We start from the raw sequence: 15,875 nt of genomic DNA on the forward strand, positions 1-15,875 counted from the left end.
GATCTTTGCGGATTGGTCGTTTTCAATTCAACCCACGCCCCCAGATCTCTGGTATCAATCCTGTTTCTGCTAACTCTAATCTCCTCCCATCCCCTTCTCATCCCTGGTCACTCTCCCAGACACCTGAAAGAGATTTCAGAGCTGCAGGCCAATCAGAGAGACGAGATCGAGCTGCTGTACCAGCGCCTGGGTAAAGCCCCTCCCCTGGGCCTTGGCCTGTCTCACACAGCGCCCCCTACAGGCAGGAGGAAGAGGCCCAGCAAGCACAAGCTGAAGGCTGGCAAGCTGCTCAGCCCTCTGGTGCAGCAGTTCAGGAACGCCAAGTCCAAGAGCAACGATGCCAGCAAGACCAGTGAGTAGGAGGGGCGACTCTTAACAGAACACAAACACACTGTGTGCATTGTTGCTAATCTTAATCCCGATTTCTGGATTGCTTAATCTGAATCTGAGGTATCTCTGTGTATGTCCATGCGCAGACGAAGCCACCACAGTGAGCTTGAACGGTTCCCCGGCCAGAGCGCCGGTCCTGGAGGGCAGCTGCTCGGTATCGGCCCAGCCTCCACCCTACACCCCTCAGCCTCCAACCTCCACCCCCCAGCCTCCACCCTCCACCCCCCAGCCTGTCCAGACCCAGCAGCCCTGCTCCCTCAAGGGCTCCCTCTCCTCAGACAACATCTACGCAGGGCTGCAGGGAGAGGGCACTGGTCCGCACGGCCCTCCCGTCCAAGGTGAACCCCCTCAAGCGGACTACAATTCCCAGCATGCAACAGACGAGAACTCGTCGCTAGTGTGTTACTTAGGAGATGGAGACCTCTAGGTTCACTCAGGCCAAGGATTGGTTAAATACGGTGTTTTATACTGGAATTTATGAGATGGTTCTTCAGTTTTGGTAGTGTTGAGTCATCTTAGAAGGGCTAGTTGGTAAACCCACCTTTTACTATCAAAACCGCTAGGTGGCTTCACAATAAATCTTACAAAACAGTTAAGTTAACAGAAGTTCCCTTAATGAACTTCCTCAAGCCTTCTTTCTTACAGTAGAAATATGGCATCCTAATGCTGGCCTGCGTCATGTTAATGTATTTGACAGGGCTAGGCATGTTAGTGTCTTTGACAGGGCTAGGCATGTTAATGTCTTTGACAGGGCTAGGCATGTTAATGTCTTTGACAGGGCTAGTCATGTTAATGTCTTTGACAGGGCTAGTCATGTAGGTTCCTAAACTGGTGTGCTCTTCTTCACACTGGTTGTTGTGTTTCTTCTCTCCTCCTTTCCTCTCTGCCGCCCCCCGCAGGCTGGCCTCCCTACCCCCACCCGTCTGAGAGAGTCACCTATAAGTCCAGTAGCAAGCCGCGCGCTAGATTCCTCAGTGGGCCTGTGTCTCTTTCCATCTGTTTGTACCTCCTCCTTGCCTCCATGGCCTCTCTCATTTTCGCTCTCTTTCTCTGTCGGATCCCTGCTCTTCTTTTATGTCCACCTCTGTCTCGTCGTCTCATCTCTTGTTCTTCCCGTTGCCCCCTCCTTGTATCTATCCCTCTCCTCTCCCTGTCAGCTACGTGTCTGGTTCTGTGTTGGCATGATGGCGTGCACGGTCATGTGCTCTGGAAGCTTTGTGTGTCCTCGTCTCCCATCCTGTCTGAGTCTGAGCTACTGACATGCAATGCTACACCTGTCCGTTCTGTTGAAAGCACCTTGTGGTTCTGTGTTCTCCTTCCCTCTCACTCACTCTGTCTCTCTCTGTCTCTCTCCCTCTCTCTCTCTCTCTCTCTCTCTCTCTCTCTCTCTCTCTCTCTCTCCCTCCCTCTCTCTCTCTCTCTCTCTCTCTCTCTCTCTCTCTCTCTCTCTCTCTCTCTCTCTCTCTCTCTCTCTCTATCTCTCTCTATCTCTCTCTCTCATGCCTCTCTCTCTTTCTCTCTCTCTCTTTCTCTCTGCCTCCCATCCTTTCCCCATCTCTCTCCTGTCTTATCCTCCCACAGTCTTTTTCTCAGTCCTTTGCAGCTTTTTTATTCAGTTTCTCTTCTGCTCCCCTCGCAGTTGCGTTGTGACTGTGTAAAGTGACAGCACGTCCTTTTGATTTGCCTCTGTTTGCTCTGTGGTTCAGTTCTGACGCCGCATCGCTGTGTTAAACCCTTTTTCTGATGCGAGAGGTCCTAACTCAGTTTGTTGTCTCTTAGGGACCACCCTGAAGAGGCTTTGCCTGGGCAAAGAGCGTGGCAGTCGTAAGTGAAGAATGTATTTACTGGAATTGAATCTGTATCTCATGTGCCTAGTACACATCCCTTAGTGTGTTGACCAAGCAATCCCACAAGTTTGACCTCATGATCATGGCTGGAAATATAATTGAATTGAGAATAAATAGTTATTTGAGGAATTTTGAATTGAGCAGTTTAATTTGAGTTACCTATTGTTGGTGTGTGTGTGTTCTAGGTTCTGGGGCAGGACCCGGTGCGTCCAACCTGCCCCCGCAGCAGCAGACAGCGAGCTCAACCCCCCCTCCTCACACAGTAGGGGGACTGGCACAAGCCCAGGCCAACAACAGCAACAACAAGACAGGCACCTACCCGGGCGCCTACCTGGATCCCAGAGGGGGGTCCATGACAGAGGACCTCCACCGCCTGGTGGACGACTGGGCCCTGGAGGTGCTGGCGGCCAGCCGGCGGCCCCGGCTCGGCTCCCTGGGCCTGCGCAGGCAGGAGCGCTGGGATGAGGGCGGCGCACGCCACCAGGAGCCGTCTAGCGAGCGTTCCCGCCGTTAGTACAACCGTTTTAGAAATACATCAACGGAGCGTGAGTGTGTACGAGTGTGTACGAGTGTGTGTTTGTGCGTTGACGGATGAGAAGTGTGTAAAGTCTTTTTTTTTGTTCGGGGGGGGGGGGGGGGGGGTCGGAATGGAATCCACGGGTTTTTATATCTCACGTGACGGCTCAATCTTTTTCTCCTCAGGCACCGACCAGCATGGCTCGGGGCCGTTCAGGCCCCCAGCTCCCCCTCTCCTGGCCCATGATTGACAGGCACCCGTCGGCGCTGTTGGGCGGCCCCTCAGCAGGCTTCGCTACGGGCTGTGCCAGGCCGGAACCTGGGCCTCCGGAGGGGCTTCTTCCCACGCCCCACTGGCCCGGCCTGCTCTCCCCCCTCTCCTCAGGGGTCTTCACCTTCCCTGCCATGCCCCCTGCCTGGGGGGCACCTGCTCCCCCTTACGAGCCCCCGGACCCCAAAACCAGGACCATCTGACCCACCCCTCGTCCAGCCCCGCACCCCTCAAACAGCCCTTATTTCAACCACATTACCCCCCAAAAAAGGAGCCCTTCTATAGCCCTTCTTCCTCCCGGCTGTATACAGTGCGCTAATGAGAAACATATTTAACCTGCAGCATGTTTGTACATAGGATGCCTATGTATATACTCTAGTATAAGTTGTTTAGGGCCTTATGTTACATGAACCGTCGACAAACCTCATGTCACAAGCCACGTGTACATAACATATTTAGCAGTGTGAAAGCGCTTTGCGGTGTGTGATGACTCAGCTGTGCAGTATATCTCGCAGCAAGTTTGAGAGTGCGACGTCCATTCTCTTGGTTTGTGCACACTTATCTTTCTATGAACCAAGCTGTTTCTACATGCTTCATTCATACAGCAGGCTTGCTTGCAGCAAAGCCCTTTACGTTTGCGTTTCCATCAACCTGTATGATTACACCCGTCCCTCATGCAGGTGTATAAACCCAAGCTGTGTCCACCCAAGCCTGGTTTGTTAGGACAGTGCAGATGCTCGTACAGTACAGGCACTGGAGGTCAATTGTGCCAATTGTTCTCAAGTCCCCCAAAACGCAGAAGCAAAAGCAGCTAGCTAACCAGCGGCCATCACAACGTCTCTGTGTGGTCCTGTCAACATGGCTGTTCCAGCTACCTGCTTCACCCCCCCCCCCCTCCCTGTCAACATGGCTGCTCCAGCTACCTGCTTCACCCCCTCCCTCCCTGTCAACATGGCTGCTCCTGCTTCCTGCTTCACCCCCCCCTCCCTGTCAACATGGCTGTTCCAGCTACCTGCTTCACCCCCCCCCCTCCCTGTCAACATGGCTGTTCCAGCTACCTGCTTCACCCCGCCCCCCCCTCCCTGTCAACATGGCTGCTCCAGCTACCTGCTTCACCCCCCCCCCCCTCCCTGTCAACATGGCTGCTCCAGCTACCTGCTTCACCCCCGCCCCCCCTCCCTGTCAACATGGCTGCTCCAGCTACCTGCTTCACCCCGCGCCCCCCCTCCCTGTCAACATGGCTGCTCCAGCTACCTGCTTCACCCCCCTCCCTCCCTGTCAACATGGCTGCTCCAGCTACCTGCTTCACCCCCTCCCTCCCTGTCAACATGGCTGCTCCTGCTACCTGCTTCACCCCCCCCCTCCCTGTCAACATGGCTGCTCCAGCTACCTGCTTCACCCCCTCCCTGTCAACATGGCTGCTCCAGCTGCCTGCTTCACCCCCTCCCTGTCAACATGGCTGCTCCAGCTACCTGCTTCACCCCCCCCCCTCCCTGTCAACATGGCTGCTCCAGCTACCTGCTTCACCCCCTCCCTGTCAACATGGCTGCTCCAGCTACCTGCTTCACCCCCCTCCCTTCGTTCCTGCCCGTTGACAAAATGCTTTCTGACACTAGCGCTCGACATATTCCGAAGAAAACACATGGGGGAACTTGAACTTAATCTTCGGGTTATAGAACCTGAGGGGAGTGCCTTTAAACAGTAGTCTCAGTTCATTCCGAACACGCAATGAAATTATTTTGAATACAGGGCCGTGGTCTTTATTGACAAGAATGTGGTCACTCCTTTGAATGTTGAATGTAGGAAGAAAGCCAGCCTCTTAATCTCTTTGGTAGCTGATGTTTAGAGCACTCTATGGCCCTTATAGTTGATAAATACTTACTGGTTTGTTAAGTGGTATCCAAAGTTAAAGTGTGAGTCTCAGTAAGGTATTGTACTGGGAGGATCACATGCACAGTAGTGCATTGTAGCAACTAAAGAAAGCTTGAAGGTGTGGCTCCATGGTTTAGTTTCATTTTCAATATCACATTGTTCACTGCCTGCTTAAAGCAACAGTTTTTCCAAACCACCCACCAGACAAGCTGTGCGTACTATTATAGCCTCAAACACGTGACTCGGGTGTTAGTGTTGGACAAGCAGAGAGGTTACCTGAGAACATGAGGTCTTGAACCTTTCTAGTGAAAATGATTGACAGCATTAAAATCATACAATACATCAGATCAGGAACCTAGAATCAAAAGGGTTCCAAACGAAACCTTATTTATCTCCTCAAGTGGCTCTTTGGAACCCTAAACGGTTATATGTGAAGGTTTTCGTGATACACTTTGGTCTATTTTAATATAGGCTCAATTTATTGTCAACAGTCCACCTGTTTGTCGGTGGAGCTATTAAGAATGGGATGGGATTTTGGGATGCTTTGTGTAGAATTGAACGCATGTGACTTAAACAGAAGGCTCTTGAACGCACGTTGGCATATAAGGGACTATTAAATCGCCACGGTATGGACAATTTTAACAGTATAAACTACTTGACACTCCTTAGAGTAAAACGTCACATGGAATGAGATATGATTTAGGGTCAGAGCGTCATTGATTAATGATTACTGTGCAAGAATGAGATCTGATCTGAGGTCAGCTGCAATCTGCAGTAGAACACAATCACACGGTCACTCGAGAGGTGTTGTCGCGACAACGGAGAATGGGTGTGTGATCTTGGCATCATCTTCAGACTGCAGTGAATCCTCTTTCCTCCAATCACAGCAGCGCTTTCGTGTTTCGGGGGGAAAAGGTCACTGAAGGTCAATGTAGAAGAATCCAGCTGGGAACAGCCTAACTTCTAAAGCCTGGAACTGTTTGTTAGGCAAAGCTAGCGTTGGAGCGACGGATGGTACAATGTCAGTTGACTGTAATATACAGCTGTGTGAAGCTGGACTGACTCTCCATATATGTGCTGTCTAGACTCGGGTTCTGCCTTTCAAAGTCTACCATTCATGCTTCTCACTGTTGCTACTTGCTCATTACTGCACAGCGTTTCTTCAGTTCACTTGAGATTTACGTCTTCGAGGTGACACAGCAGAGTGAGTCCTTCCTTATCTTAGTTCATTAAGGGATTTTGAACACCCCTAGAGTGTCCTTCCTTATCTCTGTAGATGTTTGGCCTATGCAGCTTCACTCATGCCGCTTGAACAGAGCAAGGCTTCTCTTTCATCTCTGATCTGTGACGCTTGGATATCAAAGCTCTGTGTACGATTGCTTTTGGCTGCGGATGACTTCTCCCTGCACTTCCCCTGACGTGGTCAGTAGCACTCTTTCACAACAATTGTACATACTTGAAGACAGAAATAAAGTAATTTTTGCTTTACATAAAGGTCTGGTCTCATGTCAATAATCATCAAAGGATTTCTGTGAGAGAACACATTCTGCTTCACACAAAAACAAACTTGACTGCCAAACTTTGTGCATCTTTGTGTGTGTCTATTGTGTGTCTATGTTTTTGAACTATCGGCCCTATTTGTTTTGGAACTTTGCAGATAGTTTACAGCAATTGATTATGTTAATGAGGCAAGTGTTGGTTTTGTAGAACTGTGTGTGTGTGTGTGTGTGTATGTGTGAATTTGGAAATGTTGGTAGTCCTGTAACAAACTGATCAAATGTGAACATTGCACAATTGAGGGGGGTATATTATGAATATGTTGGTGCGTAGGTTTGTGGAGGGTGGCGGTGACACAAGCAGGTAATCGTCAGGTAGACGAGGTGCTGACCAATAGCTGTCTGATCATAGGTATAAAAGGAGGTGTGTGGTTTTGGAGTCATCGTGTCTGTGAATATCGTCATGGAGATGGTTGCAGGACGAGTTGCTCTCCTCGGACTGCTTCTGGTTTGTGTTACCACGGCGCCCATTAACCAGGTAGGACCCCCCTCAGGCCCATTATGATTTGATGACAGTGACTTGACACAGTTTGTTAGTTCATACGTGCGTGCTGTTTTATTTTTCGTTTATTTTCATTGCCGTTTCCCAGCCAGCTGATTTAATCAGGTCCTCCAACAATGAGATGTTTGTGAAATGTAAATAGTTTTTCATACCTGTCCGTTTTATGTTATGTTTGAGTTTGTCCTGGCTGTGCAATAGAGATCATTATTATTCTGCCAGTGGGGATTCACTGATCTACTGAGACTCTCCAGGGTCAACGACCTACTGGACCCTGTACTATGTCCCATCTTCTGCGGGTGTGTGTGTGTGGGAGTGTGTGGGGAGAGCGAGGGAGGGGGGTAAATCCGGGAACTATGATAAGATGTCAAATCGTGGTGTTTCCCTGACAAAACCAAAAGGGGGTAAATGAGGTTTCAAAACAACTTCTGTATGTGTCTGTGATGGTGCGTGTGTGGTACAATATTGTAATCCCAATGGGTCGTTCTCTTGACCAGAATTTGCCTGCAATGTTGCAACTAAGCTTAGTAATGACACACAGCTAGGTGATGATGTTGGGTTATTTCTTGATCTTGGCAGGGTTGGAAAATCTACAGCTTCAACATCAACTCCACTGTAAGCAATCGCTATGCTACCACCACCATCACCAGCCGCGTGGCCAATCCAATGGAAGCGTCACAAGAAATAGAATTCCACGTCCAGATTCCAAAGAATGCCATCATCAGTAAATTCAGAATGTGGGTCTGACTCACAAGAATACCTATACTGTATAGATTTAGTTGCGTGCACTAGTCGGTGTAAAACGTGTATCTTGTCTTGTGTCCACTTCTCTCCTCTCCACCCCTCCTCTCCCCTCTCCACCCCTCCTCTCCCCTCTCCACCCCTCCTCTCCACTCTCCACCCTTACTCTCCCATCTCCACCCCTCCTCTCCCCTCTCCACCCCTCCTCTCCCCTCTCCACCCCTCCTCTCCACTCTCCACCCTTCCTCTCCCCTCTCCACCCCTCCTCTCCACTCTCCACCCCTCCTCTCCCCTCTCCACCCCTTCTCTCCCCTCTACACCCCCACCCTCTCCACCCCTCCTCTCCCCTCTCCACCCCTCCTCTCCCCTCTCCACCCCTCATCTCCACTCTCCACCCCTTCTCTCCCCTCTGCACCCCCACCCTCTCCACCCCTCCTCTCCCCTCTACACCCCCACACTCTCCACCCCTCCTCTCCCTCCCCTTCACACCCACCCATTCCTCTCCCCTTCCCAGGGTGATAGAGAAGAAGACCTACGATGGGGTGGTGAAACAGAAGGAGGAGGCTGAGCAGCAGTACTCAGAGGCTGTGGCTCGAGGCCAAAGCGCTGGCATAGTCAGGTTAGATCAACATGTTTGGGAGTGCGTGGTAGTGAGATAAAAGTACCTGTATGAGAAGAACCATCACCCAAATGTTACCCTTAGAAACATCCTCAGTATCTCCAAAAGGAATGTTCTGGCAGCAGATCCTAACTCCCGAGTTCCGTCTTCATGACTTCATGTCGTGTGCCCCAGCTCTGTGGGGAGAACCTTGGAGAACTTCAAGACCTCTGTGACGGTGGCCGCCGGGAGCAAGGTGACCTTTGAACTCACCTACGAGGAGCTGCTCAAGAGACGTCTGGGCAAGTACGAGCTGCTCATCCACGCCAAGCCCACACAGCCTGTCGAGGACTTCAAGGTGAGGCCAGGATGACACACATGGGTCATGCGTGTTTTAAAGTATACTGTCAGAAATTTGTCCCTCTCAAGTGAATCACACAAGTGCCCTAGAGCACTTTCAAATTATTTAACTGGTGGTGAGGTCTAGCATTTATCAAGCACTTCTAGGATGGTTAATATGGGATCAGGCCATTTCTTGTCCATAATGCTTTAGACAGCCAACACAAACACTGCATTTAGACTAAATGGTCCTGAAATCACGTCTAATGCTTCAGATAGCCTTTATATTAGTAAAGTACTGTAATATGACTTAAGAGCTGAGTCTACTTAAGCAGTAAAATACCTGATAGTCAAGGCTTCGAGCTCCTTCATGTTTTATCCCAATCCTAGATTGACGTGTACATAAATGAGAAAGCAGGCATCAGTGTCCTGTCGACATCCGGAGGATTTAACAAAACCCTTGCCGATGCCATCACCAAGACACAGACCGCCGACCAGGTACATTCCTCCAACACAATCCACTAGTAACTTCCAAGCTCTCGGTCTCAGTTGCAACGTTTACGATCAATGCTTGCACAAAACAACAGATCAGTCGGTTTAATGCACGTCATGCGCAAGTCGCATTAATGACTTATACTTGATATTGTAGCAAGGACGATAGCAGCCACAACATGCTACTTGTCTAGCGCCGTGTCTAGCGGCTTGTTTCTCTCCCTAGGCGTGGATCAAGTTCTACCCCACGGTGGAGCAGCAGACGGCCTGCGACGACTGCGGCGAGACGGGTTTGAACGGTGACCTGGTGGTCGTCTACGACGTGAACAGGGCCGACTCAATAGGAGACATCATGGTACGGACTTGCTGATTGTTCACAGCAGAGCAATGAATCAAATTCTTTGCTCTTTCTTTTTTTACCCAGGCTTGAACAAAAAAGGATGTCATTTACAAATACCTGCATTATTGGTTTCATTGCCTTGACCATTACTCAACACTCTCATTGTCTTCATCAAACATCCTTCCAGGAGTCAGGTGGATATTTTGTCCATCACTTTGCCCCAGAGAACCTTCCCCGCATCCCAAAAAACGTGGTGTTCATCATTGATCGGAGTGGCTCAATGCATGGCAGGAAAATGCAACAGGTACCCTGTCTGGGAGGGAGGGAGGGAGGGAGGGAGGGAGGGAGGGAGGGAGGGAGGGAGGGAGGGAGGGAGGGAGGGAGGGAGGGAGGGAGGGAAAATATGTTTAGATCTACAGTACTGTAGATTTTTGTATCACACATGGTTCTTTGCGATTGCTTATAGACTCGTGAAGCGATGTTGAAGATCTTGGGGGATCTGGCGGAGGATGATTACTTTGGTCTGATCACCTTTGACAGCCACGTGTCAACCTGGAGGAAGGAGCTGGTCCCAGCCAGCCAGGATAATCTGAGTGCTGCTAAACAGTTTGCAGGAGCCATCCAGGAAAGAGGAGGTGAGCAAACCACCAACTTCTCCTCAGTACCTCACTTCTGTGCTCGTCCTGTAGAGGGAAACCCCATTGATCCACTAGTGATGGTGTGTGACATTATTACTGTCTCTCCTCTCAGCTACGGACATCAATGCTGCCGTGTTGAAAGGGGCGGAGCTACTGAACGGACAGACTCGTGGAGGCTCCGCCTCTCTCCTCATACTGCTCACTGACGGAGACCCCACATCAGGTGGACGCACACACACGTACAAAGAACTTACTCAAAGTTCACAGTAGTTATAGCGTTATCACTCTTTCAGGTGTATGAGAAGATGGTTCAATTATGTTTGAATGTGTTCCATTCCTTCCAATTTTCAAAATAGGTGAGGTGAACCGGGAAAAGATTCAGGCCAATGTAAGGGGGGCCATCAGCAAGAAATTTCCGCTCTACTGCCTGGGATTTGGATTCGATGTTGACTTTAAGTTCCTGTCCAGCATGTCTTTGGAGAACAATGGGGTCGCACGGCGAATCTACCAGGAGTCGGACGCAGCGTTGCAGCTGCAGGTGATTCCCGCTGTGACAGGAAAAAACCTCTTCAATTGCGCTCACATTACACACTACATATAGTTTTTTCTCAAGAGTTCCCATTTCGACTACCATACATCCAACCATTGAGATTTTCAATGTACTTTCTGTATTTAATCTATATATATTTTTGTCTTAATCTAAGACCAAAAAATACCATACTTTAGCCATTTTTGAAAGACCAAACAATTCATTCTTAGGAGAAAGGGGGAGGTGCTAATGCCCTCTGTGTCATCAACAGGGGTTTTATGAGGAAGTGGCCACGCCCCTGTTGATAGATGTACAGATGATCTATTTAGGAGGAGCTAATCTGACTCAGACTAACTTCAGCCAGTACTACAAGGGCTCAGAGATTGTGGTGGCTGGTCAGGTGACCAGCAACGAAATAGACCTTTCCCCCCAAGTGATCGCCATATCGGTGAGTATGCTTCCATACTAACCTGTTTCAGGTTTGAAGGGCCCAAATCCGTCATATGTGAATTGGGCTTTTTTCTTTATTACATTTTTTCCCATGAATAGATATTTTCGGATGTAAGCCAACGTCGATCATTCTGAAGGGAGAGTGTGTTTGTTTTACAGAAAAGCCGCAAGATGGAGTTTGTGGACGAAAAGTCCTCTTCCCGATCCAAGGAGCCAATAGCAGAGAGCCGTCTCAACAGACTGTGGGCCTACTTGACAGTTAAGCAGCTACTGGATACAGAGTGAGTGTAGCCACAGTGTGTTTGTGCTTTTGGGGGCCCATAATGACAGAGTAAAAAATGTTTGTTTCATGTTTTTTATAGATTTGTCACCCCCCCCAAAAAAAAAAAAAACTAAACAATTTGTGGGAAAACATTTTTTTCATCCATTTTGGAATACGACTGTAACATAACATATGGAAAAAGTGAAGAACTGTGAATACTTTCCGGATGCACGTGTGTGTATGTCCACCGTATATGATATTTGAATGCGTGTGTATGTGTGCCTTAATGACCCTCCGTCTCCACATGGTTGCTAGGCTGCAGTATTCCGGACCTGCGAAGGCGCAGGCAAAGAAGGCGGCCGTGGATCTGGCTCTCCAGTACGGCTTCGTGACTCCCCACACCTCCATGGTGGTCACCAAGCCTGAGGGGGAGGACACCCAGGTGGCCCACAAACCCCAGGAGGGGGAGAAACCAGGAAGACACGGCAGACCAGTCCAGACCTGTGAGTGTGTGTATATATATTTACATGTAGTCATTTAGCAGACGCTCTTATCCAGAGCGACTCACAGTAATTACAGAGACATTCCCCAAAGGCAAGTACAGTGAAGTGCTTTGCCCAAGGACACAACGTCATTTGGTATGGCCTGGAATTGAACCGGCAACCTTCTGATTACTAGCCCGATTCCCTAACCTCTCACCCACCTGACTCATATACACATATATAAATGCATACAGGACATGTATACAGGAAACGTGTGTATATTATATTGTGAATTAAGCATATGTTATGTAAATAAATATGAACTGTATGGATTGTCTGCCTTTTTAAACAGCTCAACATTCATTCACCATGAAAACCCAATTACGAGGTAATGGTAATTTAGTATTTTACTGTCTACTATAAATAACTGTGATATAACATGTGGTATAACATCTTCCTACCTTGTGATGTCATGCTTCTACGTGTGTATTAACATGTGTGCTCAGAATGTTCTGTTATGATTCTGTTCTGTGATTGTTACCAGGGTTACCTAGCCCGATTCTTTTTGGTGAGTAGGCTGATTGAATTTGTTTTGTGAACTAGAGAGGATATAATTTATGGGTAAATTGTGAGGTATGCTTGCATCCATTGCAGATGGCTCAATTTTTTAACTTCAATTTTACAACCTATATTTCTATCTTTTCAAAATCCAAAATTTAATGGTGTTTAAATTTCAAAAATACATATTTAATGCCTTTTAAATATAAAATATACAGAAATATCAGTTGTATTATTGTTAAGATTACACTTTCCCTGTAATACTTTGCCTTTTACTTCAGACGCACCTGATGCTCAAAGCATGCCTGCAAGATATGGAGGAGGAGGATATGGAGCAGGAGCAGGAGCAGGAGCAGGAGCAGGAGGAGGAGGAGGAGGAGGAGGAGGAGGAGGAGGAGGAGGAGGAGGAGGAGGAGGAAGAGGATATGGAGGAGCAGGAGGAGGATATGGACTAGGATATGGAAGAGTAGTAGGAGCAGGACTAGGAATAGGAGCAGGACTAGGAGGAGGAGGAGCAGGAAGAGGAGGACATGGAGTACGAGGAGGCCTAAGACCATTGCCCCAATTACCTACTCATAGCTACGATCAAGGTGACAATCGATTATTGTCTCAGATTTGGTGACATACACGACAGCACAGCCTCAATACTCAAATGTAGTTACTTTGTACACACTATTCGGGAAGAAATGTCAGTATTCACTTCTCATTGTATGACTGTACTGTGAACTTGAAACACTCTTTATTGTGTTTTCTAGCCCCTGCATTTGATTATGATCACATTCACGCTACTCACACCACAAAAACACAGACTACAACTCCAAAAGGTACTGTTGACAGTGACAATGTAAGACTCCATAAATGTTTATAATCTCTTGATATTTCTGGTTTCCCTTTTCACCTGCTTAGTGCCGACATGTGTCAAATTTGAATATTGGGTTTGAAAACTAACATCCTGTCAGATTGTGCCTATCCCTACCGTACAGTATCTTATAGGTTATGGACTCTTTCATTCTCTCCCTTTCGTCCCACCCTCAATAATTCTCTCTCTCTCTCTCTCTCTCTCTCTCTCTCTCTCTCTCTCTCTCTCTCTCTCTCTCTCTCTCTCTCTCACAGTGAGCTATCTTAGGGTATTGTTGCCAGCTGAGAGTTCAGCCTTCCCCCTGTGTTTTGATGTACCAATACCAAAGCCAGTTAGAATTCTGCAGGACCCCGGCAACGGTAAACTGTCATTCATTTATCGTTCAACCCAACCATTCATCCAGCTTTCAGTTATTAATAGGTTGCATCTGGTGCTCATGAAAGTGAACCAAATCTCTTTCTTTTCTTTCCCCCCCCCCCCAGAGCTGATCATTCATGGATGGTTTGTCGATACTGCTTTTGAAAAAATTATAATCCGTCACCACAGCACAGTTGAGCTGGTGCTAGACTCCACCCAGGCTCCACCCACACTCTTCTACAGAGATGGGCAGAACACCACAACTTATCCCTGGGCCGCTGGGTCCACTTTTGTTGCAAAGAGGTGCTTTTCCTGAACCAATTCAACAACATGCTTTTTAAGAACAATAATATGAAATCATGGACAGTGTGAAAAGATGACATAAGTGCATTTATTATTGCCATGACCTTTGTATTGTGTGTAATGTTCAGAACTATGTTATGTGATGTGTGTTCATAGGCTGACAGCATTAATGACAGAAAAGGAACTGGACATAAAAGTTGGTGACACACGAATAGTCATTCTCCTAAACCAGAAACATGGATTCAGCTTCTTGTGGCCTGTTTTGAGGGAACGTCCATCAGGCAACATTTCTGGATTAATAGGTGACGGATTAAAATGCAGCAGTCAAAACAGTGAAATGTTACCAAACGTATTATCTTAATGACAGTACCTCACTGATGGTTTGCACTCTAGGCAATAGTGTTTTGATTGCACTTGTAGATTAGAGGTCTGACTGGCCACAGTTACTAACTTTAAACTGTGGATATTACAGCTGGAAAACCTGTGGACTTTGAAATCAACGGATTAATTCCTTTGACACTGAAGATTAACAACCAGGAGGTGACGGCTTCCAGGTGTGTGTGTGTGTGTCTGATAAACCCAGAGTGAGATAGATAATCTATCCCTTCAGTACTACCTGTTTGGATCGTTGACTAGTCCTTTTGCAGTATCTAAGAATGATGTGTGTGTGTTTCTATTGCAGGTCTATTGCTATAGATCACAGTCGGCCTTCCTCTCCTGATGTTTCCTGTCTGCTCATCTCTCTTCTGTCTGCCCAGCAGATTGGAGCAGTCAGCGACTTATCCGTGTCATAACTGTAGCTGGCAGCAGTGCATACTGTGACTGAGTACAGCTCATTCACCTGGGTAATAGAATGGCCATGTCTAGAATTAAGATAAAAGTCAAGTTCTTTTGGGGGTGGGGTGGGGGATATTGTTGCCTGTTTTAAGACTAGACCAACCAACAGAATTCTTCATTTTTTATTTGTATTAATACAAACAAGATTTTTTGATTTGATTTTGGCAACAACTACTCTTTGTGAGTTTTTCAATTCAATTAAATGTATTTACCTTTCTTTCTTTTACACCCTGATTCACACAGTTAAGGTAAGGTCAGTGCTATGTCAACTGTCACTGTAACCCAGCAATACTGTAACCCAGCAACACTGCTTTGGCACAGGCTTCTTTGATTTGTTGGACCTGAAATGCTCCTTGCAGTGTATTGATACTTAGACTTCAGGGTTGGATGTGCTGCATGAGACAGTATGCGTTACTCCTAGTACACTGATAAGTCTTGATTAAGGTGAACAAATTTACTGTGTTCAAACTTGGTAAAAAAAAAAAAAAGGTCCTTCATAATCAACTTCCTTCCAAGTAAATGTCTTAAAATGCAGACAATAATATCCACTTGTCACGTGTTAGCAACACAACTATGTGATCAATCAAGTTTGACAACTGTAGTGAACTGTTGTTCACAAGTAAGCTGCCTGATTCCTCGCGTGACTGGAGCCCAAACTGGTTCAACAGGACTAACAGCAACTATGCTGCTGATGGGAGAGGCATAATACCACACAATCAATCATTGTTTGGTTTGGTTGTCACCTTAAGCACATGGACTCTCACTAATATACACAAGTCTGAGACGGATGACTCTGGTCATCCGTCTTTAGTTCCACATTTAATTTAGTAAAAGTGAGCAGACTATCTATGTCAGTATTGTGTTGTGTGCCGTATTAAATATATATTTTGATTAGAGTTTGAATATGTGAAACATACACTGATTAAAACTACCAACTTTATCGTTGTTAGGATAAACTGATTGATTTCCTTGACTCATTGGACCCTGACCTTGTTCCTGTTGGTAAATGACTGGATCAGCGTGTGCAGTGTGTGTGTGTGTGTGTGTGTGTGTGTGTGTGTGTGTGTGTGTGTGTGTGTGTGTGTGTGTGAGTGCGTGCGTGTGTGTCAGAGTCTGTGGGGTGGGGTTAAATGAATCAC

At 47.4% G+C, this 15,875-nt stretch overlaps 2 protein-coding genes across 2 annotated transcripts in view; both read left to right on the top strand.

Moving 5' to 3' along the window:
- LOC124463484 (serine/threonine-protein kinase WNK2-like) overlaps window positions 1–6,098 on the top strand; it is a 32,011-nt gene extending 25,913 nt beyond the window's left edge. Inside the window, 5 exon segments of the mRNA XM_047015216.1 lie at window positions 120–352; window positions 477–728; window positions 2,170–2,214; window positions 2,423–2,746; window positions 2,940–6,098. Coding sequence (XP_046871172.1) covers window positions 120–352; window positions 477–728; window positions 2,170–2,214; window positions 2,423–2,746; window positions 2,940–3,004 — 919 coding nt within the window. The 3' untranslated portion in view covers window positions 3,005–6,098.
- A 567-nt stretch (window positions 6,099–6,665) lies between these two features.
- LOC124463479 (inter-alpha-trypsin inhibitor heavy chain H4-like) lies at window positions 6,666–15,696 on the top strand. The gene is made up of 23 exons (XM_047015209.1): window positions 6,666–6,930; window positions 7,531–7,688; window positions 8,207–8,311; window positions 8,486–8,648; window positions 9,020–9,127; window positions 9,348–9,476; window positions 9,649–9,765; window positions 9,928–10,096; window positions 10,212–10,322; window positions 10,456–10,637; window positions 10,900–11,076; window positions 11,238–11,359; window positions 11,656–11,843; window positions 12,175–12,210; window positions 12,367–12,390; window positions 12,662–12,749; window positions 12,804–12,970; window positions 13,136–13,204; window positions 13,494–13,598; window positions 13,722–13,899; window positions 14,056–14,201; window positions 14,372–14,453; window positions 14,582–15,696. The coding sequence occupies exons 1-23, from the start codon at window positions 6,856–6,858 to the stop codon at window positions 14,691–14,693; spliced, it is 2,811 nt and encodes a 936-aa protein (XP_046871165.1). The 5' UTR covers window positions 6,666–6,855; the 3' UTR covers window positions 14,694–15,696.
- Window positions 15,697–15,875: the final 179 nt, after the last annotated feature.

The sequence above is a fragment of the Hypomesus transpacificus genome, unplaced genomic scaffold (genome assembly GCF_021917145.1).
Source record: "Hypomesus transpacificus isolate Combined female unplaced genomic scaffold, fHypTra1 scaffold_287, whole genome shotgun sequence".
Classification (NCBI taxonomy): domain Eukaryota; kingdom Metazoa; phylum Chordata; class Actinopteri; order Osmeriformes; family Osmeridae; genus Hypomesus; species Hypomesus transpacificus.